General features: G+C 40.7%; 1 protein-coding gene across 1 annotated transcript in view; it reads right to left on the bottom strand.

The window, feature by feature from the left end:
• sh3bp5b (SH3-domain binding protein 5b (BTK-associated)) overlaps positions 1-24,077 on the bottom strand; it is a 41,454-nt gene extending 17,377 nt beyond the window's left edge. Inside the window, exons 1-3 of the mRNA XM_073485961.1 lie at positions 23,734-24,077; positions 21,783-21,845; positions 13,829-13,957 (exon numbers count right to left, since the gene is read on the bottom strand). Coding sequence (XP_073342062.1) covers positions 13,829-13,957; positions 21,783-21,845; positions 23,734-23,811 — 270 coding nt within the window. The 5' untranslated portion in view covers positions 23,812-24,077. The remainder of the gene's footprint in view (positions 1-13,828; positions 13,958-21,782; positions 21,846-23,733) is intronic.
• Positions 24,078-24,369: the final 292 nt, after the last annotated feature.

The raw sequence follows: 24,369 nt of genomic DNA, 5'->3' as shown, positions 1-24,369 counted from the left end.
CAAATGAAATGCGCTGCCATGTACACGTATCTTCTTCATTCATCTGGGGAGGAACGGCTTGAAAACCCGTCTTTGCATTCATGATAAGACAGACTGATCCAAGAGGGGACCATTTGTCTAACAAGTCCAGCGATTCAGACAAAACCTAAATCTGTTTGTCTGCCACAATGACCACAGGGGAGGGAGGAGAGGGTTTGGAGGAGACAGCATCTGTGTTCAAAGTGACCTGATTTGGCCATTTTTCTAGGAAATCCAATCTCCGCTCCTTTATCAAGAACGCCAATTATTTTCCTCCAAAGAGGAAACACGATCTGGGACAATGGCAGCGATTGAAGGCCGTGCGAGCGCTATAAACCTGGCGTCCTTTCTGTCCCAGCATGCCCGACTAACCCCGGCCTTCAGCGGACCCACATTCGGTGTTGCCGTGTATTCCAGGAGAGAGTTGAACAAACTGCGACTGGCCTAGATATGTGAGGGATGCTTCAGGGTTGAACGAGCCACAGATGACTTCAACAGCAGGGAGGAATTCTCGGCCTCTGATGTCCACTTCACGGTCCTTAATAGGGAAATTAACCCAGATACGTCCAGGCTTAGAAGTAGGACTGCTGCGGTTGCGAGTTCAAAGGGAAAGTTAAAACGAAGACTCAAGACAGGTTTTGTTTAGCCGGTACACGCAAAATCAGATTATTGTAACCATGGAAAACAGAGCTTTTTAAACAGCATAAAGCATAATTTACATTTGCAGTTCATACAGGGACTGTAAGTGAATATAACCACTCAAAAACCCCTCTGAGAGTTTTGGGATGGCATTACGCAGTAAAAAACAGACAAGAATTAGTTGGAGTTGTAAAGCCATCTGGTCGCATGAAGATTAAGACCAATCAGTGTCCTGTGAGGAACTAATGGCAGCTGGTTTAGGTGTGACGACCAGCGAGAGAAGCTAAAAAACAACAATGGCGGCTACTCAACAGGTTAGAGTAGCTGCTATAGCATCAGATAAATCGGGACTGGAGAGCATTTCTTCATCGGAAGAAGAGCTAAGGACGGCAAAGGGATAGATGTTTTCTCTCTTCTCTCGACTAGATTCGATAAGAGTTTGATTTAGTATGTATGTATGTATGTTTTGAAAGTGGCTGCCCAAAACACCTGGAGCATAACTTTACTGAAAGGAAGACCCAAACACTACTGGATTTTTTGATGCTGATGAGATGCTGATATTTTGTTAACATGGCCACATACACATTTTTGAAGTGGATCTATTATATTAGAATATTTAGAATTGTCACCCAGATGTGTACAGAACTAAGCTTGTGAGCGGGAACAGAAAGCCTGCTAATATTTTAAGTTTGAATGTGTGAACAGGAAGTAAAGGCGAGTCGGACCACGTCGGAAGGCAAAACTGGCCACACTTCAAGGCAGAATGAAAGACGGCCGTCATAAATAGAGGGTGGAAACGCAGTAATGGTTTAAGTAAGAGGATAACTTTTCACACAGTCTCTCCTGGACGACAGCCATAGTGTTGCTAAGTGTTGCACTTAATCAAAAGTGACAAGTAGTGGTGTCAAGGTTGAAAAAGGAAGCTGAACCCCGGCTACTTCGACGGAAAGTAGCAGAAATTGTCGAACACAGACAAGCAGTTCTGATGAAGCATACCAGTAGCTTAAAACTCTGCTTTTATTCAGTTGTAAATTTAGGGAAACCCACTGAACTCAATTAGCAGCGTTTGCTGATGGGAAGCCAGTGAGGGATCATGTCCATGTCACAGCTCTATCGACAGGTAAAGTTGGGGTGCCTGCGAGGATCCATGGGGTGGGATCCATGTGACCAAAGGAGTATGAACTGACCGAGCGAGCAACCAACCAACATCACCATCCTAAAAACCCTTCACAATGTAAATGCTCAATTTAAACAAACAAGACAATATTTTGTATGAATTAGACTTTTCTCATATTAAATCTGTCAAACTTTAAGCCACGTAATGGCGAAAAACTTGAGTCTTGCAAGCCAAAAGAAAAAAAAAAATGACACAAGCACAGATGATCACGTACCATCGATGGTTCTTACTGAGTCATTGTCAAACATAAAGAAAGGAAACCTGCAGCTAACCACAAAACACTGTCAGAGCTGCACCAACGACACGCCTCCCAGAGCTATTATGCAACAACTGACTGGCCAGTGGTATAACACACACAACACACAGCGTCCCAGGTGGTCAACGCAAGACCAGATGGCGTTGACCTTGCAGCAGCTCCCTTTGCCTCGTTCACATAAATCTCCACAACCCTCCATCTTTCACTCCCATCCATCAGCACCGTTCTCTGTGGCTAATGCCTGATGTGACGTGCACTGCCTGCCAAAAAACCCTTCACTCCAGCGGGGGAGGGAGGAGATAAACAGACAGAAAGAGAGAGAGAGAGAGAGGGAGAGAGAGAGAGAGAGAGAGAGGGGGATAGAAAATAACTTGTGAAAGAACAATAAAGAAGAGGAGAAGAGCAAGAGCCGGAGAGAGAAAGCCTGAGTGACGGGGGAGAACATGTAAATGTCGTGTGATTTCTGGCTCGTTTCCCCAATTCTCTGTTTTGTCAAACAATTTGATGTTACTTTAATGTGGTTATATAACACTTATGTAACAGAAGTGGAATATTTTTCAGTTTAACAATAAACTTTATTGTCCAAAATGACATCAGTGCACTAAAGCAACACGCTTCACTGGGAATTCATAATTCTAAATTACCCCGAGCATCGTTTTCTGTATTAAAACCTCAAAACAAAAAGTTTTCATAATACCTGTGATAGGCTACCCAATAAACTGACCTGTATCATTTGTGATACTAAAAAATATGCATATTAAAAAGAAGATATTTGTAACATTTGTTGTTAACATCCACATATCGTGTGTCATGAAGATTCATTGTTGAAATTAGCTGACTCATCCACTTTTATTGAACCTCTGTCAGTGGATCCCAGACGACTATGAGACAGAAGTCGATGGTACAAATTTGTCTGTTTGAATAAACTGAACTTATTGTCCCGTTGCAGGCTCAATGAGTTTGCTAACTGACATTTAACAAAACTCGCAGGCTTGGGGAGCTTTTTCACTCTTCAGTGACTTAATTAAATGAACTGATGTTCAATCCTGAGAATAAAATGTCAGGGGGAGGAAACAGACACAGCTTGGGCAGCTCCTGTGGCAGACTACTGCTGTAATGTTCCCAGTTTGCTAGCATATTAGCTGTTAGCTCTCCAACAACAGTTGTTCAAGGACTTCTAGGACCCTCTCTTGTGAGGACACCTTGATAAATTCAGCTGTGCCACCTTCTGATGCGACTTCTGTTGGCCCGGCACATAATGATGCCACACCCAAACCTCACTCCCATCTCCTCACCAGCTTAACACCCCAGCCACCAAACCTCACCCCTCCAATAAACCCATCTGTCTAATGGGAGAGGATGGGTGACTGCACAGGTTTTGGCATTGACCGCTGACACAGAGCCAAAACAATCAAATTCATTAAGTGAAGCGTGTCTGTGCTGCTCTTCCTCACTCAGTTTTCTCTCCATGTCTCATGTCTACCCCGTCCTTTCCTTTCCTCTACCTCCTCGCAGCTTTCTCTTTCAACTGAATCAGATCTTCCTCTACAAATCTAGCGTATCATCATCCGAACAGCCGGGATTTGCTCATCGTTTCTCTTCACTAATCCCCTGACATCTGTTCAAACTCAGGCCACCGTCACGGCCACTGAGGATATCCTCGCATCTAACATCTGATGATGACGAGCAGGAGGTGGTCACGTATAATGTCGGCCCAAAAGAGCATACAGTATATCTTTCACAATATGCCCAAGGTTTAAAAAAAAAATCATGTCACAAAACATTTACAAAAGAAACACGTTACTGTAGCAGTGGTGGCAGGGGGGAATTTTTGGTTTTTGTTTCGTGTCCGTCCCTGTTGGTCTTAGCTATCTTATCACGATTAAAGGGCTGTGCTTGTTAGTTTTTGTTTTGTTTTGTTATCTAGATTAAAATATTCCATGTCCCATTTTATCTAGCTGTGGTGATCCTCCACTCCTGAATGAATGCAGAGGAAACACTGCAGTATGCCTGCAACTAAGATTATTTTCATTATCAATTAATCTGCCGATTATTTTCACGATTACTTGTCTCTATAAGGTGACAATATACTGCGAAAAATGCTCATAACAACTTCCCAGAGCTTAATGTGACATATTCAAATGTCTCCTCTTGTCCTGCCAGCAGTCCAAAACCCAAAACCTTCCATTTACTCACACAAACAACAAAGAAGAGCAGCAAATGCAACTTTCTATTTCCACTCCACTACATTAATGTAATAACTTTACTAGTTACTTTGCAGATTCAACTTATTCAGTGTTGATAGACAATCGCCTGTGACATTTAACCAGATAATGTTATGGACTCTGGATATTCAGAATAATGCTGAATATCAGGCCCGATAAACGATCCGTCCTTAGTAGCCTTGAAGCAGCAGTTATTTTCAAAGTTCAGGTAGACCACTGCACCAAGCTCGTGATGTTTATTGGGTTGCCTCGTTAACAGACGAGTTATCTTGGTCTTAAACCCACAAAGACATCCACGTGTCTTCAGCAGACTCGGACTGCATTTATTTGGATTTTTCCTCCACCTCAGGGAACCAAGGCTTGTTTTGCATCACTGGCTCAGCCTTATCGCAAGAGATCTCTTTAACAAAAAATCATCCTCCTTTCTGCAAATTTCCTCCACGCCTGTTTCATCCCTCATCCAAATCATGTGCATCCCAATCTCGAACTCGATCTGCCTTACTGTCTCTCAAATTCGACTCCCTCCCTCCCTCCTCTCTTTCTCAGCAGACATCAGCTAACCTGCAGACACACACTGTGGTGCTGCAGGCTGAGCGGCTGCTGCCTTCAATCAGCTCCTGCAGTTGATGAGAAGGCACTGAGTCATCCACTTTCAGAGACTTTAATGCTCCATCCCAATACAAAACTAGGAGATTTAGAGTCAATCATCTGACTCTCATACTGACAGAATAACCACCGAGGACTAAATCCTCAGATTAGAAAAAGGGACTCCCTTAAAATATAGTATATGTTATAAAATAATACCACTTTCACAAACTGGATTTAAGGAAAGTCTTCAAATGTTTGTGGCTTTTTAAACATTCCAGTGCTACAAAAATGCAAATGAAAACAGAAGAATTTCATACTGTGAGGTGCAAACACAAAAAACAAACACACATAGCCTTATTTCCATCTGCAGCCTTGAGTCGAGAGGTGAAGTGGAATAAAAAGTAAGCCCGATGCATTTTTCATTACATAAAAAAAAAAAACCTCCTGCTCAAGATTTAAGCTCGGATACGGCAGGCAGCCTCGCTCCGTCCCACCGGAGTCAGCACTTAAAAACGTGCGTCTTTGAAGCGATGTGCACTCAGGCAATCACTCTGAAAACTTTCTTGCCTCGTCACCCTGACCCACTTCCCCGGCTACAGCTCAGGTCATCGGTAAGTGCATCTCTTTATGTCTTTCTGGAACACCTGACGTAGCTTCACCAGAGAAATTCAGGGACGCCGCTGCCTTACAGAAAGGTCACAAGTTTGAGTCGTGAAATTTTTAGTGTGTCGCCCAAAGTGTCCTTGAGCAGAAGAATCCTGCTAACAAACTCTCTAAGGGCTCGATAGCTTCCAATAGCTGCAACAGCGTCGGCTGGTAATGTTTTCAGCTTGTGAGTCTGTGTGTGCCGTGTTACTGGAGACACCTACTGCAGCAGGAACTACCACAGAAACAACTAAGAGTATTTTGCCAGGTGTTACATGTCAGTCTGTAGACCTTACAGGTGTGTAGTTGAGATCAAAATAAAGGCCGAGTTTAAAAATAGCTGTGGTGTGAGCAAAGACAGCAGAACCAGGGAGGTAGGAAGTTGGGAAGGAGCCATTTCCAGGTGTGTCGTTAAGAATGAAAATAAAGGCGATTTCAAAGACGGGTGTGGTGTATAGTAGTGGTATGAGTCAGAACATTAACATGTTGACAGGCTAGTTCATTTATTGTTGATCATGACAAAGAAAAAAAAAAGAAAATTTACATTTAAGAAGCTCGAAACAGCAGATTTCAGCCATTTCTGCTTGAAAAAGTACTTGTAATAAGTAATAAATGGATTATCAAACTGTACATTATTATTTGACAAATTGTTTTTTTGACCTGTCCCTGAATCTGAATTAAAAATGAAAGAAACAAATTGTTGGCTCTTGTCATAACTGGTTCTCTCTTTTTTATTCTTGTAATGATGAATAAAAAACTTTTTGGTCCACTCTATTTCATAGCCTAATGTGCCATCATCTCCCTCCCTTGCTTCATTTATTTGCATATTTCACTTATGGGCTCCTGAATCATTCATGGGTCATATTAATATTCAGTGGTCTAAGACATCACTTGGACATCAAATGTGAGGATGCTGTGGTGACTTTTCGGATGATTCAAGACAAAAGCCTCCTTTGTTACTCACAGTTCGTCAAATCAAGAGGAGCTGAAGCACACTACACGTCATATATAATGTTTTTTTTTATGTACTACTTAAAAGTACTTTCAAAAGGCCATCAATTCAATTAAAAAGTTTCATTTTGTTTTAAATTTGCTACTTTCAGCACTTTTTTTAAGGCCCAAATAGAACTGAATGGGAAACCCTCGCTGTACTTCTGCATAATGACTGAATCATGAATCGTTAGCTGCCAGCGGGATGCCTGATATGCAAATGTAGATTATCCAACACTCGTAGCGCTAAAAGTCTGTATTTTATCGTCTATCTGGAGTCAAGGTCAAAGCAAATCGTTTGTCTCCACCCGCACCTGCCGCCGCTCCCTGGGCGCTGCCTGCTGCTTATCTGCAACCGCAAATAATGTGTTTCTTATCAGACTGAGTGGGAGAGCAATGGAGGGAGCAGAGAGGGACAGAGGAGGGAACAAAACAGTGAGTCAAGCTAAATATTGTGTTCATAACAGGATGATGCGATGACTGTGATGTAACAAAAGTGAACTGAGATCAAGAAAGGAAGAATGGGAAAAGGTGAGAAAGATCCAGGGAAGTAAAGGAAGAGCAAATTTACAAAATTAACATGGAAGGGGAAAATGAGTTACAAAATAAAAAGGGAGGAAGGAGGAGTTTCAAGATGGAGAGGAAAAGAACCAAAGGAAAGATTGATGAAAGAAATGCCGATGAATGAAACAGAAGGTAAATAGGGGAAGAGCGAAATTAAGAAAGAAAATGCATCGAGTGTACCAAGAAAGAAAGAAGCAAGGGTGGAATGAAGGAATCAAGGAAAGGAATAAATCAGTGGAGAAAGGGAAAGGAGCCAATAAGCATCAGAAAACAAGCCAAAACAAAGAAATAAAGGGCTGATTTTGCAGTCACATCCCTCCTAAACAGATTCAGCAGTCAATAACAAATAAAAATACAATTAAAACGGCAATTACATAAATCAAACCTCTGCAGAAATCGAGCTATGAGCCAGTGTTGTTAACAGAGTCCAACACTGCACAAACACAGTGACAAAGAGACCCAGTGTGTCTTTAATCCGAGATATTTTTAGCAGGAAAATCATTAAAGCAAATGACTCCAAGGCGATTCCGTGTGCGTTCTGCCTAATTGTGTCAGGGGCCATTTACAAGATTCTCAAAAGCTGATTAGAAAACGTTAGACACCCACAATGAGACGAAAAAAAACATTAACAGCCTCCGACAAGCAACTGTTTTTACTCGACTTCAGCTTTTTCTATTTTGGTTCCAAAAGCCTTCTTCACCATCTGTTCAGGAAAACAAACTGTGTATCATAGTATACTAGAAGGATTCCTACAGCGCGGCGGGGGAGATAAAGGATTGCACCATCTTGTTAAAGATCCGAATGCATTCAGGGGCCAGCGACTCATTTATAGAAATAGATTAGATATAAACGACAAAGCAAACTAGACAAGATGGACAGATACTAAACCACTGCGAAGAATTTTGGGGCCAATTGTTCATGATGAGCAAGATGGAGTCCACAATCCATCTGTTCTAAATGACACCTAAAACAACAACCCACCTTTATGGCGGCATGAAGTGCCTGCACGAATCGTACACGCTTACTGTTGCTATTAAGACTATTACACATCAAACTTGATATATCAAGAGTAGGGGCGCCACGATTTTTAAATTTAAATCGAAAATGGATTGAAATGAGCGTTCAGTTTTGACAATCGTGTTCAAACGCAGTCTACAGTATTTACATCTTGCGCAGCACATTTATTTTGTTTCACCATCACCCTAATAATGTTGTGCTAAACTGCACTGATCCCTGCTGTAAAACTTCATTTTACTTCCCCCTTCCACAGAAAAGGAATAGTGACAGATCAGCTTTGTTACTCCATCAATACAGGACATGGCAACAGGGTGGTTGTTTGCTAAAACAAGAGGGTTGGCTCCAGTCTTCCAGTATCTCAAACCACCAACCTGCTTGCTTCCCTTTTGCAACTGGATTATGATACCAAAAACATTTGCAGGTTTTGCATTTTTTGCTGCAATGTGCTCAGTATCTATGGCGAAACTGTAAAAGGCATTGCAGTGCTGAAATCATGATTTGATTCAATGAGTCAGTGGTTTGACGAGCAAAAACGGCAAACAAAGTTAAAGAAAGGACGTAAAGGTTAGCTGCTTTACTCTTTTATATCATAAATTGTATTTATTTGGGATTTGGACTATTGAAGATGTGGCCTTGGCCTTCTGATGAAGAAGGAAGAACAATAATCATAGGATTGATCAATTAATAAGCAATATTACAGTTGTAGCCCTACATATTGAACTTTGGGTTAGGCCAAAAAAATCTCACCCAGAACGTTCCTTCCCCTACTTTCTATAAGCAAAGCCTCGGCTTTAAATGCTTAAGTGGTAGTGAAGCATTGAATTACTGCAGAGATCTGATAAAAGCTCCACTGCAGTCTGTAGCCATCAGAGAGAGGGAAAGACAAAGAAGAAATCTGAGTATGGAGGCCGACACAGAGAGACGAGTGATGGAAAAATTTGAGAGCAGAACAAGGCCGGCTTACCAAAACTGACGTTTATCTTTTTCTCTGTTGATATAAAGCATAACAAAACACTAAATCTGCTCTTGGAGGCATTTGGAGAGCAAGCATAGAGAAGTAGACCAGATGGAAAATGTTTATGTAGGCCAGTTGATTCAGCTATGGCGAGGTTATCAAAGCTGGCTGTGCTTTCAAAGTCAGTGGTTTCAAACATCAGACCTGCTGAGAACACCTCACACAAAAACCAGCAAAGTGACCTTGAACAAGATGCTTCAACAAAAAATACATGCCAGGGCAGAGACATTAACAGATTGTGTAAATTGACAGTGTGAAAAAGGGTACAAAAGCACATTATTACTGTTGTGGTTATCCATACAGAATATCCAATACTTTCTTTGTCAAATATGTCTCAGTGAATCATTATCTCAGTCAGCAGCCGTCAGACTATGAACAGATAATTGGCTCCGCTTAATAGATTCTTGATCTGTGGCCCAGAGAAAATTGGACAGAGGAAACAGACAAGTGCATATTGAATTAATGTGAGGACTAGACATGTTGTTGAGCTCCAAGTCCCAGATTTCTCTTTGCAAGCACAGATTTAACACATTCATCCTTCATCTGGCTGCACAAGCAAAACTGAAAAATATCACGATCTAGTAAGGTTAGTTTGAGAGGCAGCTCCATCGGTTTGAAGGCTTATCTGACACCAAAACAATCTACTGTGGGTTATAAAACTACTCCAAAAATATACCACAATGGCATGCATCTTTTGTTGGGACAATCACAAGGTAACAGTAGAAATACGCATCTGAAATATCGCATTGCATTGTGGCAACAGTTGAGTCAGATTACATTTTCTTTTGTACCTCTGAGGTACCCCGAGGGATACACTGGTATCGACTGTACACACTCAGTCACCTCCAAATCCAATTGCGCCAAACCTCGACTCCACAGTCACCCCAGACTTTCCATCTTATCATGAGGGGATATGAGAAATAAAACTTATCCTTACCTGCCCTACCGATCCCAAGTATTATCTTTACCATTTAAATTGTTTCACAATTTGGATTTCAAAGCAGAGGTGAAGTTTAAACTTTCATAGAGACTAAAGCCAGACACCCTGAGGAAAAGTAGAGCGTAAGACCTATAATCTAATAACCCTCCAACGATTGCGGGTTCTCTTTGAACCTGACCCCGGCCTGGCCGATCCTGCTAAAAGATGGATTTTTGCCATTGCATATACATATCACGTTGCAATACAGCAGAGCTGAACACCCAATCCTTTTAATATGAAACCAAAGCTTTTTAATAGCTAAAAAAAAAATTACATTTTCTGCTTCACCAGCATCCATTTTGACAATTAAACGAGACCCCTACTGATCAAGAACAACAACAATTAGGGAATCGGGAGGATTGGACCCGACCCGAACTCGTCGTCGAGATCATCTTCAGAACAGCATCTTTAAAGACGTTCTTAAGGACCCTTTAACATGAAAGATGATTCACACAACAGGATACTTTCCCTGTGTTGTTCATTCAAGTTACATGACATTCTCTCTAACTTAGCAAACATAGCAAAAGTGGGTCACCTGGATGAGGAGAGGAGCTCAAATCTTCCCTTAAACTTTAACTTATCATTTTTGTCAGACCGATTTCAAGCTAATTTAGTCTGTCTGGTCATGCAGAAAAGATTGGTGCAGCATAACTGTCAGCCAAGTCAGAACTGTGTTCATAAAAAACTTATCCAAATCGTATCCCTCACAGAGTAAAAGAGTGATGGTGGGTAAAATTGTTCTGCCTCCCTGGAGGAAAACACGAACCCTGCCTCAATCTTCTGCATTTTCTAATTTTCTTCCCTCTCACATTTGTCTGTGTTCTTTTTTGCTTGAACACCTCAGTCTATTTCTGCACTTCCCTACAATGTATGAGACTTCTCGAGAAAGTGGAAAAAATGTCTGTAATGAATACAGTATTTCTGCTCTCTGAGCAGCGTAACCAACTCTGTTGGATTTGCAGCATATTTTACGGTTGATCTAAAGTTGTTCCAGATACATTATTAGGAAGTGAAAGTAAGTGTCGAGAGGAAAAATAAAAATCAGGCCAGCAGGTGAACTGACAGGTAGAAGGAACAAGAACGATCACATGCTGTACATCCTCATCTCAGTTCCCCATCAGATCATCGCAAATCGAGATGCTCACACCTGCATAAGAGACAAACCTTTTTTTTAATACTTTTTCAAACACTTTAGTCACCCTAACTCTATTTTTGTCTTCATTTGCAAGTGCAAAAAGCAAAAGCGATTCAAGCAGCATGTTTTGCACGAAAGGTTTGGCATAAATGGAGAAGCAATGACTTAATGGATTATCTGATGACCTCATGGGTTTATCTGATATCATCATGTTGATGCTGTTCTTAGAAAAACATAATTTAATTTGTTCATGGGCCATCATTGAAACTAACCAATTGGGTCATACAGTAGCTTTGTGGCTTGTGCTGGCGTTTTTCCTGGAACATCGTAATTCAACTTAGGAAACAGCAACAAAGTGCGCCTCTAGAGCAAGCCATCTTGGCTGAATGGGTCAAGTATACAACTCTCATCCTTACAGGCCGATGTTTCTATCCCATTTGAAATGTATTGTTATACTGTTCATTTATACTTTTTACAAAAAGTTCATATTATGTCCCGTTCTTCTGGTCAATTTGGTTAGGCTAAGGTAACAAAACTGCTTGGTAAGGTTGTGCATATTTGTCCAGACTTTTTTTCCCAAGACGCAAAGATTTGACATCACAAAGACACGATTAGTCAGATCCAATGACGGTCCTGGACCAACATTAATAATGATGATCCCGAAACAACACCAATACGGCCATATCAGATTGTGGGGACCTCATGGCCTCAACAAAAACAGTTCATGTGAATAAGGCTGGTGGTTCAATTGCCCATGGGAACCCCAGATGTTAAAGCTACATTTAGCTATATTTTAGGTTTTGTGACAAATCTCAGATTAAATACAAAAGACATGTAGGAACAGGTCAAACAAAACCAAAGTATATGTCAAGCTTTACGAGTTTGACTGTCATTGATTTTATATTTTTGGCCACAAATGTGCTCAATCTCTACTTTAACATTTCCATGTGATCCTTACTAAGAATAATAGTAACAGTGGCAATGGAGAACTTGGGTTAAAAAAGGACATAAAGCTAAAATAGGGGAAGTCCAACTGCAGTGTCACTTCACAGAAAATGCTTTCAGCATTGCCTGTTTCTCCGTACACCGCAGAGAAATAACCCCTCAAATTCACAGAAATTACATATCTCCTCATGAAAACCTGAACACTCTTGATAGCCGTCCTACACGAGCTCCATCAGAAGGTGGGGAGGCAAAAAGACTCTACAATGAAGCCTTTTAGAGCTTCAGTCGATCCCTGCACTTCCTGGGCTCTTACAGCTGTGTGGGCTCTTATCGAGATGTGCAGGTGGCTGCTTCCCCCTTTATTTACAACGCATACACACTAACACACAGACACACACACAGAGCTGAGGCTGGGTTGAAAAGGGAACTGAGATGTGGTCTGAAATGTGTGTGTAGTTCCCTCACCAATTTAAGCTGTATCCGGTTTCTGCATTTTACTTATCAACTCGACTTTGAGTGATTTGAGTTGGTGCATAAAAATTATACTGTCTCTTCAGCATGCAACTTGTAAAAGCTGGGAAAACAACAAACAGGAAGGCAGTTAACGAGATGTAATTTTACAGTGGTGAAGGTTAAACCACACAAAACAGGAAAATCCTTCTGTAATTTGACAATGTAACTTACTTCATTCTCATCTATTCATTTTTATCAACCAACCCGTCCTCATAATCCATTTCTACAGAGGTAAAACTAGTGACACTTCACTTTCTTGCTGCTTTATTCATCTATCCATCCATCACATCTTCTACCAAATAATCAGGTCTTTCTGAGTCAATGTTTTTAGACTCGAGACTCTGACTCTGGTAAAGTCACAAAAAATTACAGCTTGTCTTCTTTGAGACTTATCATGATATGAAAGCAAAAACAATCAAGAGAAGACTTGGTCTCAGCTATGTAATAAGAAATAGTAATAAAAATAAAGTAACACTAGTAAAGAAAAATGTCCTTGCAATTGGCTGATCTCCATGGGAAATAAACGTTGGACTCCATCATAAAAGGAACCTAGGAAAATGTCCTTGAGTCCAACATGTATAAACAAATTGTTTAATAGATGGACCACCAACACCTGCAACGGCAAGATGATCCATCAATTCACAAGCAGCTGTGGTACAAATTAGCTGAATGTTAATGAATTTGTTTATCTGCCTCAAAGAAGTAATTGCCCCATTTCCACCTCCACCACCAATAATTTCGGGGCCTACTGGCCGGTGAATGAATGGAAAATAATAATTTCTCATTGTCATTTAATGGAATATTTTTAATACAACCTGCTGATTTCATAAAACATTTTATTTATCCTGCAGAGATAATGACCTCAGATCAGAGCTGATACTGAGAACCCTTGGATCCATTCAGATCCATGCAGGTATTGGACACACAGAGCCAAGATCTTTGGCAGTAAAACAAAACCTGATTAGAGTGAGTATAATTTGGACCTGATGCAACTCAGGTCCCTAGTCATTTCTTGGTTCTTCAGAACCAAGTGGATCTGGGGCTCTATATAACACCTGACTTGAACATGTCCAAAAAGACTTAAAAACTGTTTCCCTTTCCCTCCAAGCACTGTTGACTGACCTGTCTGGCCAACCTGCGGGCCTCCCAGTAAGGCTTGGACTCCTCCACAGCCTTGCCGATCTTCTTCACCAGTTCGTCCAGCTTCACCGTGGCCTCAACCAGAACCGAGCGGAACTTCTGCCTCGCATCCTGAAAGAGAGAGAGAAAAAGAAAAGCTTGTTTGAGGTCCTCTGCAAAAACCCCAATTATTGAAAAATGTTTAATTGATTTAAAAACGAAGCAGTTATGTATCCTGTTCCATATAACAAAACAATCAACTCTAAGCAGACAGCATTTGATTTTACTGTCAGCTACAACAGAGCTCAGTGTTGGATTAAATCAGATCTCCTGCTGCATGCTAAAAATGTTTCTTGTTTAACTGATTTTGCCTTCTGCTTCTGAATGAACACATGCAACATCTCTTGACAGCTTGTTGTGGCTTTTGGCCCTTAACCTTCATCTTAGCAGCTGCTTGCAATAGGCAAGGAAATTAAATTGCTCCATTGGTGCCCCCAAAGTCACAACAAGTAAAAACTCGAATATCCCCAGTCCCAAGATAAAACCGCAAAAAAGTAGGTCTAAAATAAAAAGGATAAGAAACATCAACTCCCAACCATTAAACTCAATCTGATCTGGGCAAAAGCATTCACATCATGTGCCAGATAAAGCTGACACAGTTTTTCTGAGAACAAGAGTGTCCAAATAAACACAGATCCATGGCAATCTGTTGACAGAGGCCTGTGAAAAACTATTATCCGATATAATTCTGTTAGCAAGCTGTTCCATCTTAGAGAGATTTGTTTGTTCATTCAGACTAGTCAAGGGGAATTTCTCAGGCTGTTTATCATTCGGCTCTGGAATACCAAAATCAATTTCTAATTGGTGTGAAGGACACAGAACTTTCAAAGAACAAGAACAAAAAAGAGAAAAACAAGTCAGAAACTTCATGGATCCCTGCAGGGAAATTCTCTCTTTTGCCAGGGTCAGTTACACAAGTGACGTCAGGAGCGAAGATGTTTTGGTGGCACTGGGCTCGATCCAACATCCTGTGTCTGCAAATTTGTTCCTTTGACCACGAAAGGTTGCATTTGACGCAATTATCCAGCAGAGGAAATACTATTAAAACTCAAATGGTAAGACAGAGGAACCCATTAAAACAAGGTTTAGATTTATGGAGTCTAAGAAGACTCTCAGGCCACTGTTGCTGGCTATCTAGAAATACTACGTCAATGACAACTGAATTTGCCATTTTAGATGCTCATATGTTCCTCGTTCAAGAGGCTTCTTCAGTACTTGACACTGGTGAGGAGTTCTAGACATGTTAATCTCTTGGGTCATAAGTTTCAGGAGATACTTGTTGACATGTCGGAACAGGAGGTCAAATTCCTCCCCACCCATAAAACCTCTGACCTTGTGGCTTGAAAGATTATCAAAACCAAGCTCAGTTTTCTGCTATGGCCCACTTCAAAAGGAGCTGCAACGGTGAGTTGATGAATCGATAAGTCAATCGGAAGAAAGTTAGGGTTAGGGTTATTTTTCAAGCAAAATTGTCAAACATTTGCTGGGATCAGCTTGTTAAATGTGAGGATTTGCTGATTTATTTGGTCATTTATGACAGTAACTGAAGAGTCTTTGGGTTTTGGACTGTTTGGACTGCTAATTTTTAACACTTGTGCCAGTTCCAGTCCTCTGAATCAGTGCCCAATCCCAGATATGTTTCAGTGTTTTGAGCAGTCAGTAAGAGGACCCAATAATGGGTTACCTAGTTATGGGTTTCTGTTTGTTCTGTGTATATGCTGTGTTTGTATATACTTTTGATTATTTTTTGGTATTGTGTATGCTCTGTGCTTGGTATTTGTGATTTCTTTTACATTATTTTTACTCCGATTGTTGCTGCCATAAAAGGACTTTGTAACCTGGGTTTAGAAAGGTGCTATATGAATAGGAATATTTACCTTTACTTATTACTAATGTTCCAACATAACTACCTGACTAGCTACATCATTAAAAAAAAAGAAAAATGGTGAAAAGCATGGATAAGATCAAAGCAGCCGTAGTTTAATGTAATCACATGCCTGTGTCACAAGTCTGGAGTTTTCTTTGACTCTTGAAACGTGTCAAATTGAGTGAGAGAAACTCTCATGTGGCAAATTTGGTGACGTCAATGTCGCCTTGCACACAGAGTGTACAACTGCTGAATACCATATTGGTTTTCATTGCCTTTCTAATGTTATTGTTTGTTGATGAGCACTTGTATTATTCTTGTAATGAATAAATACATTGTACAACTTGTCTGCTCTGTCTGTTTCCATCCAAGACAAAGTTCCTTTCCTACTAAACTGCTATGCCGAATTCCCCTTAACTAAATAAGAACAATAGTACTGTTGTTAAGATATCAGACAATAACTTCTCACAACTTCAACCCCCTTTGGTCATTATTAAGAAGTAATACATACATTTTTAATTATGACGAAAGTTCTGCAAGTTTGTTGTTTGGCAACATGTAATCTTTTTTCTAAAAGCCACAATGTCACACATAAATGAAACTTCCCCAAACATGATGTGTGAGAATAAAGAGAAACAACTTGTGTGCTGCAGTATTTCACATTCATCCAGAGTTGTTTGTTCATAGCTCCATGTTTATTAGATATTCTATTGACATTCATTGTGACTGAGAGACAGCTGTTCTCAGACTGTGAAAAACAACCTTTTGGTGAACTTTAAAACTCAGAACAGAGTAACCCTCTGAGGCCAGCGACTGGGGATCTCATTATAACTGAGACTTGAGACTTGATATATATAAAGGAAACTGCAGTTGGAGAAGGTGTATAATATTTTCTTGAGGGTCAAAACAATGTGGTCACAAATCAGTAAGTAAATATGATTTACTGCAACTTGTAATCGATGCTTGTTGACCATTAGTCATTACTGTTACTATCGTAAACTGCGTATGCTGAAGGGTCCACTGGGTGAAGATCAGATTATTGTCAGTTGTTTACACAAATGTTTGCACCGTCAGGCATTGGGCAATCCACTTTGAAATGGTTCAAAGGCTGAATTCAATCACAATTGCTCAAAAGCAATCTTCACAGTTAATTTGTTGAGCGGCCTAAAAAAGGAAGCTCATGACACTCGATGCCAAAGTCCCAGAAGAAAAAACTCAATCTAATTTATCCCACAGGAGACCTCCACCAAGGCCCACTTAAAGAAATCTTGTTAGTGTTTCATCAAAGTAACAACAGGCTGCAAATTAGAGGCTCTCAAACCAAAAAAAAACCTAAAGATAGCTGGATTTCACCATCAGCTACATCAACAACATTGATTTGCCTCTGTTTAAACACAAGATCCTGTGTCTCACTACAAAGAAAAGTATTCTAGGAGTAACTGTGCAACCTTACAGGTCCTTTTATTTGAGACCTAACCGAACACCGTCCTTTGTGATGAATTTACCCAGAAGCCCTGAGGCTGCAGCAGTCTGAGGTGTTAGATCGATGCAGACAGCTGGAGCCATCGTCACTGTACAGTTTGATTTCAGTGATGTCTGAAGTTTGTGATCTCTACTTTGATCGTATCCTGCCCTCCAGACTCAGACACCAGTCCGTCCTTTCTTTTCTTCACCAATTAAAATTTTAGTCCATGGCTGATCTGTTAAACTGATGTTTCCATCCTTCATCTGACTTTTTTTTATCTCCATCACTTCTTCAGAGAGACCCTTTGTTCCACCCGTTCATCTTCAAGCATGACCTCCATTTCAACACCAACTGACGCATTAATACTGCATCGACAAAGTAATTTGTTCATTGACCACAGTGATGCGATGTCAATGCATTTCGACCGCCTTAGTTCAGTCGAGCCTAAAATGTCTCAACAGCTATTAGAGACATTATCATTAAAGTTTTGTAGCATACAGAAGTAAATACTCATGATGCTATTTAACAAATGTCAGCATACTAACACCCTAAACTAAGATGGTGAACATGGCAAACATTCCTACTAAACATCAGTGTGTTATCACTGTCATTGCGAGCCTGTTGGCTAGCATTAGCATTTAGCTTAATGGACGTTGTTGAAAAGTATACAGTAGCCTCTCAGAGCTGTGTTGTTGTTTTGTCTGACAGATAAAATCCAAAGGCGTTCATTTACAGTGAAATAATCCTCACATTTTAGAAGCTTGACCAAGTGAATGTTTTGCATTTGGCTTGATGTACGAGTCAAATGATTAAGCAATCCTCAAAATGACTGCTGACTAGTTTCCTGCTGATTGTCTAATAGATTAATCAGCTAAACACAAGCACTAACTTACAGACACGAAGGAGGAAACTAGACAAATTACAGTACAGTTGTTTTGGCTCTGGAGTCCTGCACACTATGGGGGTTAATGTGCTGACTTTCAGCTTTAAAAGGAAGGAAGGAATCACAACCCTTTTTAACCTTCGTGACAGGCACACGGTTCCCACTCAGTTTGTTGTATCTGGATGACAACACCCTTAAATTCAAGCTGAAAGTCAGCAGTTTAACATCAGTGTCATTGTTTCATTTGGACTCTAACAGGACTGTCCAAATACTGAGACTTCTCGCTATGTAACACATGAAATGTGACAAAGATTATGAAGCGACACAACCAACAATTATGAGAAAGAAAGCTTTTAACTGAGTCATAAACACACATCCTCGTCCTCTTCTCCCCTCTGTCCTCTCCTCTGTATCTCAGTGAGGTTGATGCAGACTGCAGTGCAGAGTCTCCGACCTCCCACTCAGGACTCGAACGCTCACATTGTGACGCAGTTCACCTTGTCAAGTCACGTATGTGCCCTGAGGCGTCATGTTTGGAACTTCTGCTATATTAAACTGAGTTTACTGCTACGACGGTGCATTAGGACACCACAGTCCTCTCATCAGCAGCATGAACGCTTTAAAGCAAAAGCCTCTTTAGGTCACACGATATGATGAGCTCACGCTAATGCTGCTGGGGCGATTTCAATCCCTGAACTACACTACAGGGAGCTCCGTCAAAACTCAAGCGGAAAATGGGAAATTTGGAGAGGATTAATCCTGGCTACCCTGCCAGCAAAGGATTTAAGCACTCTGTGTGTTTACGTGGGCAGCTGATGAATAAATAGAGACAGGGTTTAACAGAAATATCCACCTTAAAGGTCATGTGACAACAAGTATCTGTCCTCATTCAGTGTACAGTGTACCCAGGTGTTTTTCCTCTGCCAAAAATGAAAGTCAGATTATGGCACAAAGGAAGCGCATCTGCCATTGTCCAACCAAAAGAGTAAGAGGCATTGTTTTCCTCGGTTACTGACCCCAGGTAACGATGGAACAACCGGAATAACTGCGGAAACTCTACACTGCAAACAAACAAACAAGAAGGTGAAGAGGGAGAGTGACGGACGGGCATTCACTCGATGGAGAGCACTCTGGTGTGTCAAAGTCTGTTTCCCTTAGTAACAAAATATGACCTTTGCACAGCCAGGTGTTTTTCCTCTGCCTTTTCATTGGTAGCCATGTTGCTAACGCTGTCTTTGCAACAGCAGCACCAATGGTAACACCACGGGGAAACACTTGGAGGTGAAAAAGTAGAAAAGTTTTCCATTTCAGCTTTAAATAATTAATCGATTATCAAGATTGTTGCTGATGGAGTCTCATAACATATTATTCATATAAGTGAGTGAGGGCTGATGATCCAAAAGTGCTTTGTCAGTCAAGAAGTGAAGGACTACAACTAATGATTATTTTCATTGATGATAAACTGATGAGTTAAACAATTTGAGTAGCAAACGGTAAAAAATCCATCCCATTATAATTTCCCAGAGCTGCTGATGTTTTCAAATGTCTTGTTCTGTCAAACCAACAGTCTGAAATCCAAAAGAAATTCAGTGTTTTCATATTGAGGACCAAGACAACCAGAAAATTAACGTTCACATTGCAGAAGCTGGAACCAGTCTTTTTTTCTTTTTTTTTGCCATTTCTGCTTAAAAATGACGCAAACATTTAATCAAATTTTGCTCAGGTTGTTTTCTGTCCATAGACAAATCAATTCATTGTCTTATTATTTCAGCTCTAAACAACAAATCCTTCTTCAAGAGCATAACTAAGAATTTGTTCGGGGGCATATTTCTTGATGTTGCTGCTGTTAGACTGTGTGGCGTCTTTACACTCTATCTTGGATATATCTAGGATCTGCAGAGATAACTATCAACACAGAGAGATCCAGTTGGGGATGTTTGGTTTTCGTCTGTGTCGTGACTATTATTGAGCTTTTTTCCCTCCGACAGCGGACGGTCATAGTCCTGAACAGTGGACGTCTTTGTCAGACATGAAAACAACTTGACTTGATTTTGTCGTCAGTGGAGCCATAAAGAACGGGCAGAAACAAAAAACAGTCACGGTTTAACAATAGTGTCGAATACATCAGGCACATGGCCGGTTGCCTACAGGAGAGTTGATTATAGGTTCGACTGTCACAAAAGTAAACACAACATGAGAGATACAGATGGAGGAGACTCCGTACTCAAAACAAACCGAGGAATATTCGATTTTGTGGGAGAGTTATTTTCAGAAATCCGTAAACACCAGAAATAGCAGCAGCTAAAGCACCGTAGACGACTGGTGTCAGCTGTTTCACAGTGACAAACTGAAAGCCATGGCATAGACAAGATAATCCACCTGGAAGTTTGGTGTTCACACAATCATTCATCAACTGGATCCGTTTTGAATTAAGATAAGTGAACTGACTCGTTAGATGGCACCATCATGTACAATGTGAGGCTATGTGCATTTGAAAAAGGGGATATATCTTCTCTGTAGCCACACTATCCCGAGGGGCGAGGAACCTGAGCAAGAACTCAGCGTGTTTCCACCACAGGGACCAGCATCTAAATTAACTTCCATTGATATTATTTTACCCCACAGAAAGTCCCTGCTCGGGGGGGTACTTTCCAAGAGTACAGGAACTCTGGGACTTTCAGTGCTGAAGCATTTTATTTCAGAAGCAGACGCATCCGTTTCTTGATCATTGTGCTTTGACGCGTGAATTACGGAGTCACAGGAGAAAGCAAACGATTGATGGACCGAAACAAAGTCAAAGGTTGTACACTTGTGGGTGAAAAATGCCTTCTTTGGCGGTAAAGAAAAGACAAGAACGGGCTGAGGGAACCTTTTAGTTCTTTGAAAAATTGTTCCTGACAGTAAAAGTTTTGGGTGGAAGATGGAAGATCTGATCTGATCTCCCTGTGCAGACACAAACTAATGAACTCGTGTTCACTTCAACCTCTCAGCTGCCTCATTAACACCACGTACAACTCTCAGCATGACAAGACTCTGGACTTTCACCTCTATAAAGCTGCATATTGCCGACCTACATATACAGTATGTAAGTCATCAGACTTTACTGGGCTTTAATGGGATTCAAAGATCAGTTATGCAACTTAAACAACCTTGATGGCCCAAATAACTGTGTTGACCTTGCAGTGCATTACACTGGTCTCCATGAGAATCCATACCTTTATGAAAAAGTCATTTGGTGACACTCTGAACTTTGCGTGCTTCACTCTGAACACAGCTGCCAGTAAAATCCCTTTAAATACCCAAATTAGTTTATTGCATCACAACGTCTCAGTTTCTCTCACAAAAACTAGATACAGGCCGATTCCTTGAAGGTTTAAATTTGCTGACAGAGAACAAAATGTGAACTTTACAAACAGTTTGGACTGGACACGGCGCAAAGGTCCAGCTGTAATTCGGGAGAAAAACTGCTGCATCTGCACAGCGATGCCTTCACAACAACACGTAAACTGACAGGTTGATTTCACAGGCTGTCAGCGAGCAGAAGATGTGAAGTCTTATCTGCTGGCAGTGGTTACGTGATTTCAAGCTCTATCAGTCAAACGGATAAAAAATTGCCACACTGCTGGAACACACAGATAACCTGCATACACAGTCAATGCACATGGCTCCGTATGGGACTGACCTCCAGCTCCGTCTCACATCTGTTGATGTCGTCGGTGGACTGGTTGAGTTTCTCCAGCTCCCCCTGGAAGAGATGAAGCAACAAGATATGAAGCAACACAGAAGAGGAGGAGGAGAAAGAAATGTGATATAATATCTGGATGTAGAGGAGGAGGAATGAGCAACATCTGGACAGAATTAGAAGTAACACAGGACTCGATGGGATTTGAAAATATTCATTTTTAACTGTCTGAAGTTTACATCAGCCGAGAGTTCAACATCAAATATTACCTTAACTGTTAAATAAACTCTGACCTGTCGATCACCAGAGAAACATCTGAAGTACCAAACAGTGGACTAATCGTTTATTCATTGCAGAGCTGCGACAACGCTGTCAACTATTACATTAATCGCCAACCACATTGATAGTCGATTAATCGGGTTGAGGGATTTCTTAAGAAATAAAGACCAATTTCTTTGATTCCAGCTTCTTAAATGTGAATATTTTCTGGTTTCTTTCTGGTTGTGGACAAAACAAGACATTTGAGGACGTCATCTTGGGCTTCTGGAAACACTGATCAACATTTTTCACCATATTTCAGATGGTTTATAGACCGAACAACTAATTGATTGATCGAGAGAACGATTGGCAGATTCACTGACGATGGAAGTTATCCTTAGTAGCAGCCTCATTTTTCTTTTTCCCCCTCTGATAGCGATTCAGACGCTTCAACTTACCTGCAGATATCGATTTTTCTACTTCAGCACCGGCGCGCTAAAGTTAAAATCTGTACCTCACTGAGAGGAACTCACTGCATCATGTTTATGGACGGCAACATGAAGCCAGAAGTCGCGGCAGCACTAAATACTGACCTTTTGTAGCAGCAACACCATATTTTCATCAAATACCTGATCAGCTTGATGTGATCAGTATCGATCTTCATATCTATCAGATTCCCAAAATCGTTTCAGTGATTTCTCCAGGAAAAAAAACAACAAGAGCATATAAAGTTTGATTTTTCAAAAATCACCGTAAATTAAATATATTCACATTTAAGAAGCTGGAATCAGATAATTTCATTTCTTAAGAAATCACTCAAACCGACTAATTGATTATCAACGTGGTTGGTGATTGATTCGATAGTTGACAGCCAATCGATTAATCAGTATTAATGATTAGTCCATTGTTTGGCACTCGGTACTTGGTAAGAAGGCAGAATCAGATCCTTCTGACTCTTTTGTTCCCCTTAAAATAAATTACTCAGACTGATTAATCCAATATCAAAATAGTTGCTGATTGATTTAATAATTGACAACTAATCACAGCTCCAAATCTTTTATTTTGAAGGCTTTAAGATAAATAAAATACTCAGTTTCATCCGCTTCCTAGTCCTTTACATTCCTCACTGCCTTCTTCATAGTGTATGTACTTATATATTGTATATTATTTATCATTTTCATGCTTTTTACCTCATTTTCTTTGCACTTTGGACAAAGACTGTTAACTTTACTTTGAAAATCTTTGCATAAACACACATTTCTGACTCATACTGTGTGAATATTAAAATATATTCTACATTTATTTATGACTCACACTGCTGTCCAACATCCAAGCTGGAGATTTAAGCTCATTGCCAACACTTTCCATTGTTGTTTTAACAACATTAGCATGAACTGAAGTGGCTTTTAACACATTTGCATCAGTATCAGATCAGCCACTTCCTTCACATCACGTTCACCAACATCCAACTGAGTTATTTCAGATATAATATAATATTTAAGCTGAACAAAGATGTTGAAAAGTTTATAACATTTAAAGATTGAGTGTGTTTGGGGACAGGCGGCAGCATCATGCTAGGACTTTGTTCTCTGTTAGCTTACAGCGCTGTGTTGGCTGCACTACAATGAGCCCGGGTCGATGAAAAAAACCCACTAATCGATATCGGAATTGGATGTATTGGAAGATTAGTCACCTGGATTCTGGGGTCCACCTCCTCGTCTTCATATTCGGCCTCGTCGTCCGACCTGTGCTCCTTCTCGGGACGGTCCATACCGGAGGTGAAGGACAGATGTCAGAGCCGAACAAAGACGCGTTAACGTTACACCGGCGGACTCAGACACGCCAGTCTCATCCGTCTCACGTTAGATTCACCAGTCTTACTTATAGCACCAGCTTCGGTTCATTTGTTTTTTAAAAGGAGGGTTTTACGAAGACGAACATCCTGGTTTGTATCCACCGCGGTGGGACCGAGCAGCAGCAGCAGCAGCGGCGGCAGCAGCAGCAAAGTATCTCCCCGCTCAGCTCTCCCTCCACACTGAGCCCGATGCTGAAATGACCGGAGCTCTGCTCAGACCGGGAACGCCCCCTTCAGAGAGGCTGCGGAGTGTATGAGAGGTCATCAGTGCCCTGCAGCGTAGAGGTGACACACATGAGGAGGAGCTGGCTGTCATACAGGTTCATTTATTACACGTAAATTCATTCAAAACGTGACATACTTTTTCTCTTTATGTGTGATGAATGTTGAATATATGAAAGTTTGACTTTTTGAATTAAATTACACAAAAAAAATTAACTTTTCTATGAATTTTTTTGAGATGCACCTTAGTTT

Source organism: Pagrus major, chromosome 17 (assembly GCF_040436345.1).
Source record: "Pagrus major chromosome 17, Pma_NU_1.0".
Lineage (NCBI taxonomy): Eukaryota > Metazoa > Chordata > Actinopteri > Spariformes > Sparidae > Pagrus > Pagrus major.
This window is presented reverse-complemented; position numbering and strand designations above follow the sequence as displayed.